Source organism: Bombina bombina, chromosome 5 (assembly GCF_027579735.1).
Source record: "Bombina bombina isolate aBomBom1 chromosome 5, aBomBom1.pri, whole genome shotgun sequence".
In the NCBI taxonomy this organism is placed as follows: domain Eukaryota; kingdom Metazoa; phylum Chordata; class Amphibia; order Anura; family Bombinatoridae; genus Bombina; species Bombina bombina.
Genome location: NC_069503.1, coordinates 835,304,106 through 835,316,778, shown reverse-complemented (window position 1 = coordinate 835,316,778; position 12,673 = coordinate 835,304,106). Strand labels below are relative to the sequence as shown.

Below are 12,673 nucleotides of genomic sequence, written 5' to 3'. Positions count from 1 at the left end.
AGTAATTATGGACAATATTTGATGGTTTGGAACTTCTGGCAGTTGTTTCAGTTATGTGCAGGTGTAGGAATTGATGACTTGGTGATTAGAAATTTTAGCATTTTGCAAGTATCAGTGAATGATATTAAAAAAATAAATTAATAATAATAAAGTTTAGATTTTAGAATAATTCCGGATTTGGAGATACTTATTTACAAACTGAAATTTTGCTTCACAACAGTAATTATTCTTATATTTGAAAAGTGATGCATTTAGGTATTAAGTTTTGCAGGTTTCTTTTAATGACCATTTCATATGACTGGTGCTGTTATTGCATATTATGACATAAGCACAGAGGGGTTAATCTACATATATATTTATTCAAGGCTGATTAGTGGGAAACTCATATATTCTTAACCAAACATAAAGGACAAATAATTGATTCACAATTGTTAAAAAAACAAACAAAAATCTTTTATTTTATATACTGATTGCCTGTTGCTTTAACAGGTAATTTCATCATCATAAAATTGTGTTAATGGATGCGCTACAAACTCCCACTTTCATTATATATGTGTATTCACACAATCAATTAAAATAAATCCGCTCAATGTTTCATTCTTTACTATACAAATATTATAGATATTTGCTGTAATACATGTTTATGTTAAAACTGTGTTTTCTGGTATTCATTACACAGGTTTTGAGTTCCATTGATTTCAAAATGTTTATAAAAAAAGATACAATTCCATTGTGTTCATATAAAGCCCTTTTTTAAAAAAACAAACACGTGTCTGTTTAAACAGCATAAGCAGTTCCACAGACTGATAGCTCTGATAATAAAACAATAAAACTCATTTAATAAAAGGGACCTTAAAAATGTAGTGTAACACAAGAATGCTCTGAAATTGAAATGTAAAATGTCTGATATAAATCAACAATATATTTGTGGCAAGTAATATACAAGTTAAAATTCAATATTTTTTATTTTCAGATAAGTATATTAGTAACAAAAAAATCTCCAAAAAATGTTAGTTTATTGCCAGATATTGTCCTACTGTAAAAATGGTGTATGAAAAATGTGGTCAGTAAGCAAAGAGCTAAAGACCTTATTCTATAACATTTGATTTAATTTCTGGGAGTATAATCTTAAAAAGCATTCACATTTTAACTTCCACTAACCACCAATAATATGCAACCTTTTTGATTAAAGATAAACCAAAGTGCTATCATTCAAGTCCCTGAACTAGTGGCAACCATCAGCATATTTTATAGCGCCATGATTGTACATAATTTATGTTGTCTTGAACAGTAATCACAGGCTGTTATATCACCAGCAAAACAAAAAAGTCAACATATATATATATTAAAAAAAAGTTGCTCTTTTGTTCCAGGTTGAGGCTTCAAAAATAGAACTCAAACTTATAGAAAAAGTAGCCACTCTTTTTGCAGAATTGTTAAACAAATTCAAATATTTTCCATCCATATTCATTATGAAAATGGTGTCCATTCATTACCCTGGTAATAACCCCTACATATTTAAATAATAAAGTGATTTATTTTTAATGTCACATGACCTCCAGTACTGTGATTTATAGAAACATTTCTAAGGTCATATTCTAAAACAAACATAAAAAAAAAGAAGGATTTATGGAACAGGAATGGTATTTTTGGTCCCACTGCAATCGTATTTTCTAATTTCAAACTGTTTAGTCATATATTTAAAATTAACTCTTAGATAATGTCTGCTTGAAAATAAAGAGCTCTATGTGGCTGAAATGAATCACATTATTTGTCCATTGGGTTACAATACTTTAAAAGTGGTTCTGTGCAACTATAGTCTGGATTTCCAGTTTGTCAATACGCATGCAGAGTGGTGAGCACTTTTTCCTTCCAAACAGGTATGTCTTCTGCAAGTCTTAACTTTTGGCAGCTTGTGCATTTCACTGAAATGGTTTTCTTATAGATTATCCCCAGGTTGGTACTGTGGTTCTGTTGCTGTAAAGTAGTCTTCTAAAAATGACTGAATATATTCAAACGTTGGCCTTTCATCAGGGTCCTTCTTCCAGCAAAGTTTCATTAATTCATGCAAGGATTCTGGACAACCCTGTGGGCACGGCATTCTATACCCACGCTCCACTTGTTCTAGAACTTCACGATTTACCATCCCTGTCAATCAAAAAAAGCTTTAATTAGCACAGTGTTTGGGGAGAGAACTGGTTTCCAAACATAGAAGATGCAGTGTTCCAGGAGTTGAACTATGAGGCAAGCTACTTACAGTAAACTTGTATGACCTTGTCTTAAAAGGGACACGAAACCCAAAACTTTTCTTTTGTGATTCAGAAAGAGCATATAATTGCTTAAAAAAAAAGTTTCCAATTTACTTCTATTATGAAATTTGCTTTATTCCCAAGATATTCTGTGTTGATCAGCTACCTAGGTAGGCATCTGGAGCACTACATGGGAGGAAATAGTGCTGCAATCTAGTGATCTAGCAATTGGATAACATTCTTGCAAAACTGCTGCCATATAGAATTCCAGAAAGGGGCCAGATACTAAGTATACGTCCTTGCTTTTCAACAAAAGATACAGAAAGTACAAAGAAAAAGTGATAATAGAAGTAAATGCGAAAGTTGTTTAAAATTGCATGCTCTATCTGAATCATGAAAGACAAATATGTTGGTTTTCATATCCCTTGATTGTACAAAGGTCTTTGAGATATGATAATCAGAAGCTACTACTCAAGCAGTCAGTGGATATTTAATGAATTAGGACTAGAATAATACATAATTTATTCTTACCTGATAAATTATTTTCTTTCTTGGCAGTGAGTACACAAATTAATTCATAACCTATGGGAAATACTTCACCTGACCACCAGGAGGAGGCAAAGATGCGCCAAACAAAGCATTAAATATCTATCCCACTTCCCCTACCCTCTCAGTAGTTCAAGCCGAGGATAAGGAAAAGCATTGCGGTTTATGGGAACTGTGTTCCCAGTAAATATATATGTATATGCTTATATGCTGTACATATATATTTATGTGTTAATATGTGTATATAGAAAAAAGAATGGTTTTCACAGCGCCTATCCTGTGTCCTACTAGCTCCCCAGGAAACAAGACACCTAATATATATTGGAAGAAATTACAGATAGTTGTGGGATTCTGAGGAGCGCCTCAAACTGGGCAGAGGACAGATGCGTTGATATGGTATTCAACAAATTTATTAATCACAGACTGTTAATGGTCTATTTGTGATCTAATACAAATAGCCGTTAAAAATGGTTAAAACAGTATCGCATATATATCACATATACAATCACATAAAATTATCACATAAAATACATAGAAAATTATCACATAAAATTACATAGAATTAAACCGGATAAAAATCACAAAAATCACAAAAAATGGAAAATACATGGATCCATGTAGCATAAAAATATCACAGTGTGCAATAACTATGGAATTAATGCAAATAAAACAGAATTGGTCGACCTTTGGCGCCAATAGAATGTAGTCCTCTAAAAGAATGGTTAAATGATTTGTTGCTGAAAGAATGTTCCAGAAAATCCTAGTCCTTGGATGCTGTTCTATCAGTGATGTGTCCTAGATAAAGTCTCTCCTATGCGTGTAAGTGTCTGTGTAACTGCATCCGAGAAAAGGTTGATAAAAAGATAAAAATATAAGGTGTCACGTGTATCAACGGTGAAGTGTGATGGAGTGACAAAAAATTAAAAATAAAGTGACAAAAAATAAAAATTAAAATACATAGTGAAGTGCCATGGGAGACTTCTTGGGAAAAATATTCAGCATATGTGCAAAAGTCAATATTGTGAGTGAATCCTGTCGAAATCGGTGAATCCTGTGTTCTTGTGTCTATTTGTATAAAGTTTATCCATAAAAATCAAAAAAGTTAAAAAAGATCCAAAAGTTAAAATCAAAGTAAAAAGTTATATAAACAAAAATAGAGCATGTATTCCCAGTGTACCTGTGGAAAACAAACAAACAGAAAATGGTGCAATAACGCTAACAAATTCTTAAATGCAATTGAGATAAGGCTTACCATACAATAGCCAACGCGTTTCGGCCCTTCCCTGGGCCTTTCTCAAGACTGTGGTATGGTAAGTGTGGATAAGCCTCCTTAAATATGGTTTGTAATTCTGTCTAATTATCGCTATTTTCGCGCCAAAAAGATTAGACCCTTGACCCGGAAGTAGTAACTTCCACTCTGTATTGATATTCCTATATATTGCTTCCTAATGTTTCCATTGTTATTCCTAATACTTTTTATTATTTGTTATTTATTATTGTTTGTTATTTTGATCTCCTAAGGTAGTGTTGTTATCGTTGATCTACTTTCTAAAACTCTATTAATTCAGTATCGATGGAAACCGGAAGTGTAATGTATAGGTATCACTTCCGGTTTCGGGTGAACTCTCGATATCCGCTCCCATATGTGCCTTTGATATATTGTATTGACTACTCTTATACCTGCGATGTGTTCTCCTTTATAAAATGGTAGTGTGCTATGGTCCATTCAGATGTCCTTATTTGATTCTAATCGTCGTTTGTTTACTTTCGTTGGACCGGAAGTGACATCACCTCCGGCCACCTTCTGACTCGAAACCGGAAGTTGCATCACTTCCGGCCACGCGATTTTGTTTACTAATGTGAAAGTTAAAAATACTACTTACTAAGATGTGTACTGGTTAACAGACCTAATATTTTAAGTCTATAACCTTTGTTCTTATACAGTTATTCATATTAGAGTGGGCATGCTAATTGGATTACAGTAGGTTTATACGCAAATTGGGGTTAAAGAACAGACTGGGTTTAGAGTGATTATACGATGGCAAGTCCTAAAAATGTATTACTATAAATGGGAATTCAAATTTCAAACATGCATTAGAAATATGTAAAAAATTGTAAAAATTCAATGGGAGGAGCCTTTGGATTAAATGATATATCCATATTACGAGAGGTATACTGCATTGGTTCGAGGTGCTAGAGATCACTGTTCTAAATTATGTGCCTCTATATTTGGGCCGGCCAAACACCCTTGGGCGACTTGCTGGGCATATAAAGGGGTTTGAGGATTCTTACTGGGGTTATAATAAATTTGGTGGAGGTTTTAATAACAAGGGAATGAGTATGTTAATGATATATTCCTTGTTGGTACCCTAGAGATACAATGATATTATAAAAGATATGTTAAAAGCAAAGCGAATATTCATAGAAACAGATATTAAAATATTAAAATTGTTAAAAATAAATCTATAGGGAATCTACAACTGCTACTTCCTACTGAGGGGGATGTTAATAATGCTGGTGCTTAAAAGATGTGTAATACCAGGGACTGAGGGTTCCGAGTGTAAAAATTCTGGGTGTTTCTTCTACTGTTGTGGTTCACAGTTCTCGGTCTAAGGCTCACTCGTCTATTACGCTAGTATGAAAATACATGCTAATAAAAGATATAAGTGTTACTCAGATAAATTTCGTGAATTACTAACACTAGTCTAATAATGTAAACTAGTGCAAGGTTCCTATGTGTGCCCAGAGCGTGCTTACTTCAGATTAAGTAGATGTGATAGGTCCTCTTTGTTGTTCAGGCCCCTGGGATATAAACAATCTAAATTGAAGATCCATTTGGATTCTTCCACAAGTAGTCTTTTCTCTTGGTCACCCCCTCTCCAACTTGGGGTTACTAGTTGTATTCCACAATACTTAAAGTCTTTCTTTTTACCCAGATGTTGTGTAGTAAAATGTCTATATAATGGGGTCTCCATATTTTTATGTTTGATTTCTAACAGATGTTCCCTAATTCGATCTTTGAGGGGTCTTGAGGTCTGTCCGATGTATTGCAGACCACAGCTGCATTGGATTAGATATATGACTCCTCTATTGCTGCATCTTATATGATCTCTTATGGGATATTCTATTTTGGTATTATGTGATATGAACTTCTTTGTTTTCATGCCTCTTTCACATGCTTTACAGCTTGGGCAAGGGTAAAATCCTCTGATGTCTCTCCCATGTACATCTTTTACTTTCATCTTAGGGGTTCTTGGTACACTAGGTGAAAGTATACTTTTCAGATTGTTTAGTCTTCGATAGATGAAATTCGGTGTTTCTGGTAATCTCTCACCCAGTATGTCATCATCCTTCAAAATCGACCAGTGTTTCCTTATTATTTTTTCGATAATATGTCTATTTGCACTGTATCTTGTAATGAAGGGAATATTGAGTGTTCCATCTTCCAATTCTCTTTTATCTTCTTTCTGTCTGTAAAGTAGTAGATCCTTCCTATTTCTGGCTCTCACTTCTGATATATCTTTTTCCAGACTTTCATCCTAATACCCTCGTTCGAGGAACCTCTCTTTCATAACTGTTACTTGTTGTTCCCATTTCTCTGGGTTAGAACAGTTTTTCTTTAATCTAAGCATTTGGCCCTTCGGAATATTGGACTTCCAAATTGTGATGGTGGCAGCTGTCTTGATGTATATAGTTAGTACAGTCTACTTCTTTAAAATGTGTGGATGTCTCTAATTTCCCATCAATTACCTCAATCTTTAAGTCCAAAAATGTAATTTCCTTCATGCTTACTTCATGTGTGAACTTAAGGTTATAGCTGTTATCGTTCATAACCTTGATCGTATGTATGAGGTCTTCCATGGTGCCCTTCCAGATTAATAGTATGTTGTCTATATATCTCTGATAGAGGACCAGATCCGCACTAGCTGGGCACGATTCCCAGAATATCCGTTCCCATCGTCCCATGTATAAATTCGCGTAGCTAGGCACGAACCTGGTCCCCATGGCTGTTCCACATGTCTGATTATAGAAAACCCCTTGGTTAAAAAAATAATTATGGGTTAAGATGTAGTTAATCCCTTCTAGGATAAAATCTTTATGTAAAATCGGCATTTCTTTGTCTTTTTTCAAGAAGAAATCTATAGCTTCCAAGCCTCCTTTATGGGGTATACTCGTATAAAGAGATGTTACATCGCAGGTGGCTAAGATGTAATTGTCTTCCCACTTTATCTTATCGAGTATGTTTAGTACTTGAGTCGAATCTCTCAAATATGAGGGTAACTTGACTACATACTGTTGTAGTTGTTTATCAACATACTCGGATAGGTTACTCGTTAGCGAACCTATCCCTGAAATTAATGGCCTCCCCGGTGGTCTTTCAATGGACTTGTGGATCTTGGGGAGGTAATAGAAGACTGGAGTAATCGGATATTTAATACTTAGATATCGATGTTCTTTCTCGTTAAGTATTCCGTTGCTCCTCGCCCTCCCCAAGATTCTCTCCAGATCTTTTTTGTATCCCTCAACAGGATTATTCCCAAGTCTCTCATATGGTTCTGTGCATATTTGTTTTCAACAAGCTGCCTCGGATGATTTACAGCCTAGCAGAGGTGAGGAGACGCTGAGTGAAGCGTGGCTGTTTCGGCATTGAGAGGTATGGAACAAACAGGAAAGATTAACTAACACACGGCTCTGCAAAAGGTTTGATAACAATGACCCTTTACCTTTGAACATAAAGGCCCACATTGGTGGTAAGAGCAACAGTTATTAACGGACACTGCCGTGGAAATGGTAAAGTGAATTTACATTTCATCTTTCTTAGCTCTGTTGAACTGGTGCAAAATAATATTGGTGCAACATCTTTAGATGGAACAATGACTATGCTAGCATAGTTTTTCTATGCATAACCTGCTTTGAAGTTATACTATATTCAGGAAGGGGGATTGCCTTAGGTGGCAACAACTTGCTTGATTATTCTATTAGGTTTCATAAAGGAGTATTCCTCCAGGGCCAGGAGCTTTGAGGCTCTGGTCAATGTGGGAAGTTTTCCAATTTCTAGATAACGTAGATTTGGCACCATCAAGGATGATCTGTACAAGTTTTGCTCATATTTTTCATATATAAATATCTAAAGTGTAACCTTGCTTTTTTTAAGATAAATCTTATACAAGAGGTGACAGATGACCAGAAGTTTATTAATTTAGGACAAACCCACCATATGAGAGTCATAGTTTCTACACCGCCGCAGTCCCTACAACAAAAGGTTAGAGGCTGTAGGGTATATACTATGGACTTTTGCTCTAGTCCAATACCATCTAGTTTGTATTTTTAGATTTAATTCTTGGATGTTAGAGGTGGTGGAAGATTTGTGGGTGTTTGAAAACATTTGGAGCCAGTGAGGATTTCCAAGCTCTGAGCCTGTTTCTCTTTCCTATTTTTTGGATGTAAGAGAGTGAATGTGGATTTTCAGAAGCAGAAACACGTTTATAACTAGGTGAGATTGTACACCGTAAAGGTACAGTAGAGCAACAAGCTTTCTCGAACAGCGTGAGGGACTTAGTAAGCTTAGTCTTATAAGGATGGCAATCTATAATTTTTTAAGCTGTAAGTATTTTAGACAGCCCGCAAAGATTCCCACAGCTAGATCTTGTAACTGGTTCCTATGTTGACCAAGGTCATGGAGCTCCCAACAAGCTGGTTGCGAGGACAGATGGGAATAAGTCCTCCCTGAAATTCTGCATTATGGGGGATTTTATTATAGGGTAAGTACTGATAGATGGAGGTATGATTTCTTTAGGTATCCAGCAGAGCATACTTAGTAAGGGGTAACCTTGCTTCGTAGTCCAGAGTGCAGGTCTGGGATCCTTTGCAGTACTATGGACCTATAATAGCCCCAGATCAGGGGGACTCCCAGGCCTCCTCTTGTTTTGGTAATATAGAGGGTGGATCCTGGGTTTTTAAAGAACCCAAATAAAATTATTTAGGAGCTACTTGCAGGGTAGTGCAAAAGAATCTGTTTAAATCAATGGGAGCAGTCTGGAGAATATATAAAATGCCATGGAGGATGGTTATTTTCAAAGCAAGCACACAACCTTGTCAAGAAATCTGCTTCTGCCTCCTGGATGCCAGGTCTTTTTGGATACTATTGGAAAGTGGTAAATCATTTTGATTGAAAAATTGGGTTTCAATGGCAGTCATATAAACCCCTAAGTATTTTATGTAGTTGTCTGCCCTACTATAAGGGCAAACCATTTTACATTGGGAAATTTCTTGAGGGAAGGCGGAAATATTCAACCCTTTCCAAATTGCTATCATTGATGTGATGGTTCGAGTATGTCCCATATTTATGGAATACGTTCACCAACTCTTAGACTGAGTTGGTCGCATCTGTAGGAGTCAAAAACACATCACCCGCATAAAGAGCCACTTTATATTCATGGTCGCCCACTGTCAACCCTCTTATGCCTTTATAAGTTCTAATCCAAGCAGTAAGGATGTCCATAGAGATGACAAATAATAGAGGCGATAGTGGGCATCCTTGACATGTGATGTTATTTATCAAGAGTTGGAAAATAAACCATTAACCTAATTTCCAATCCCTTTAAACACAAATGGGGAATACAATACTACTGTCGCTTTATCATCCAACAGACACTTTTTACCAAACCTCAGCAAGATTTCTTTCCTTCAAAGGGGTTGGGTCTGTAAAGATTCATGCATTCAACAACAGCCTATTTCATCAAAATATGTAAACAAATGTGATGCTAAAAGTGAAACATTTTAAAACACGTGTTATTCATTAGGGAAATACCTGGATATGGCACTCTTCCTTTGGTGACCAGCTCTGTTAAAAGAATTCCAAATGACCAAACATCAGATTTTATGGTGAATCGACCATATAGAGCTGCCTCAGGAGCAGTCCATTTGATTGGAAATTTGGCTCCTAAAAATAAAAAGCACACGTTGTAAATAACATTATATATATATATATATATATATATATATATATATATATATATATATATATATATATGTGTGTGTGTGTGTGTGTGTGTGTGTGTGTGTGTGTGTGTGTGTGTGTGTGTGTATATATATATATATATATATATATATATATATATATATATATATATATATATATATATATATATATATATATATATATATATATATATATATATATATATATATATATATATATATATATATATATATATATTTATATAAAAAATCAATTCTAAAATATAATCTATCCAGATTATAAAAGTGACATCAATAAAGTCCTATATTTCTACTGTGGATACACAGTGTTAACTGTACTTATATTAACAGGTTCACACTAGAGGGAGATGTGGAAATCTTTGAAAGATATCCTACAGCTCACGGACCCGGTTCACTGCTATACCAACAGGACATGGTTGGAGGATGTTAAGCCAGGATGTTATAGATGCAGTGGCTGTACCACCTGTAACGGGTTAATAACAGGTAGATTCTTCCACCACCCAAGAAGCAGAAAAAGATATACACAAAGACACAGGATGACATGTACGACCAGTCATGTGGTCTACCTGCTGCATTCCCCATGTAGTTTATTTTACGTGGGTAAAACTAATGACAACCTACAAATACGTATGGCTAATCACAAGAGCTCAATTAGAAGGGCCATTAAGAAGGGTGAGTCGGACCAACCAGTTGCCCGCCACTTCCTGGAGAGTGGGCATAATATCTGTGATTTAAGATATACATTGATAGATCATGTTCCTGCACTGAGAAGAGGTGGAGACAGGGGCAACATTCTACTACAGAAAGAAGCCAGATGGACATACGAATTGGATACCTTGACCCCTAAGGGCCTGAACGTGAAGCTGGACTGGCAGTGTTTTTTCTAAATTTCTCTAAGTGTTTTTTCTAAAAATTTTCTAAATTTTTCTAAAAGTTTTTTCTTCCCAAATTGTTACAAAATTTCCCATGAGTATCTTAGTGATTAAGTATATTATTGGGTCACTCCATTCCTGTAGTATGATCTATTATTTACCACTCTGGTTTGGTTGCTCTTTAAGTCTAACTTTACCTATGTGTTTATCTCCAATGAAGTAAATTTAAGCATAGAGTGCAGAATAGCAGTATGAAGGGATAGTATGGAATTAAGTCTGAGGACCCTAATTATACCCACATGACAGCTCTTGTTTATATTTCATAACATATGCCTTACATCTAGGTATTTAGGTTTCAGAACAGATTGACAGCGGTTTTACTACTGGCATATAGGCTGTGTCTTACCCTAATAGAATTAATGTTGCTTATGCTTTTAATTTTGTATTATATGCTATAGATTAATAATGTATTTTTCAATTTGTATCACACAGGATTTCACTGTTGGTTAAACGATCACTGGGAATTGAGCCTCCAGCCACATACAACGTCTCTGATGACGGATATTTGCTGTGGTTGGCACGGGTAGGTGGTTGGCGGCTTCCGGGGGTGTGACCCACTAGTGTGCGGTGTCTCCTTGCAGATGACGCAATGGAAGCGCCGGGTGTGCACCGCTATGAGCCGGATCATGATGGAGTTTAGGTGATTGTATCTGATATTGCCTATTTACATTATTGGTTTATTGAATACATGATTGGTGCTAGGGGGGCATAAGTATATCACTGTTTTTGTTCACTGTTATTGTAAGTCTGAGGACGGGGGTGAAACCCCGAAACGTCACGAAGTAAAATTATTTTGAAATTCAAACAGAGAGTGCCTGCTTCTTTTTGGGATTGTTTGCACTTTTGCTGTGCACCCCGGATTACAATTGAGAGTGCTTTTCCACTGGATCTTGCTTTATATATATATATATATATATATATACATATATTATATACATATATTTTCTACATTATATACATATATTTTCTACATTATATATATATATATATATATATATATATATATATATATATATATATATATGTGTGTGTGTGTGTGTGTGTGTGTGTGTGTGTGTGTGTGTGTGTGTGTGTATATATATATATATATATATATATACATATATATACATATATATATATATATATATATATATATATATATATATATACACACACACACACATATACATATACACACTAGGGTATAAAGTTCAATTGAAAGGTAAAGTATATGATACAAAGATAATAATGCCTGGGACCAAGGTGTACTCCAGAATAGACACCTCAAAATAATAATACAAATAAATATAAAATGTCCCAGCACTAACAAGGAGTCAATATGCAAATAAAGGTCATATCTAGTCATGTATGCTGAAGTGAAAAAATAACTCATTTTAATATATAATAGTGAGAATACATATATAATGCACAATTCTGCAAGGATACGTCCCCAGCATATAAAACTCCAATAGACGTCAGTCCATGACATAAAATAAGCCAAGCCCTTGTCAAGAGTGTCCAATTTTAGACAACATGTGCCTTCTGAGTATAGGTAAAATGTAAACTTGAATATAGATGCAGCAGGGTTATATGCAAGCGTTTAGAAATGCAAAGCTTTTAAGCATATTGATTAAGCAGTTCATGCAAAAGGGTTAATGTAAGTAACTATGTCCTCAGCTTAAATTTCATGTGCAAGGTGTAAGGAGTAATACCGGCACTTAAGAACAGTACGCCAGTAATTATGCAGTCCGAATGGGTCAGAATGAAAGGAACAAACTACGCTCTATAAGCGATCTCACCCAGTCCTCCGGGGATTTATGCACAAGTGATCCTCCTCTTCAGCTAGGTATGCCATCCACACTACAAGTAGTACCCTTCCGTTGAAAGACACTGCTTTACATACAAGGCATCCCAGAAGTATCACAGCAGTTTCAAAGGTCCCGCTTGCATCGTCTCAGTCTG

At 35.4% G+C, this 12,673-nt stretch overlaps 1 protein-coding gene across 1 annotated transcript in view; it reads right to left on the bottom strand.

Moving 5' to 3' along the window:
* Positions 1-428: 428 nt before the first annotated feature.
* The window catches only part of YES1 (YES proto-oncogene 1, Src family tyrosine kinase), a 189,791-nt gene continuing 177,546 nt past the window's right edge, over positions 429-12,673 (bottom strand). Inside the window, exons 11-12 of the mRNA XM_053714958.1 lie at positions 9,607-9,738; positions 429-2,148 (exon numbers count right to left, since the gene is read on the bottom strand). Of these exons, the coding sequence (XP_053570933.1) occupies positions 1,940-2,148; positions 9,607-9,738 (341 nt within the window). The 3' untranslated portion in view covers positions 429-1,939. The remainder of the gene's footprint in view (positions 2,149-9,606; positions 9,739-12,673) is intronic.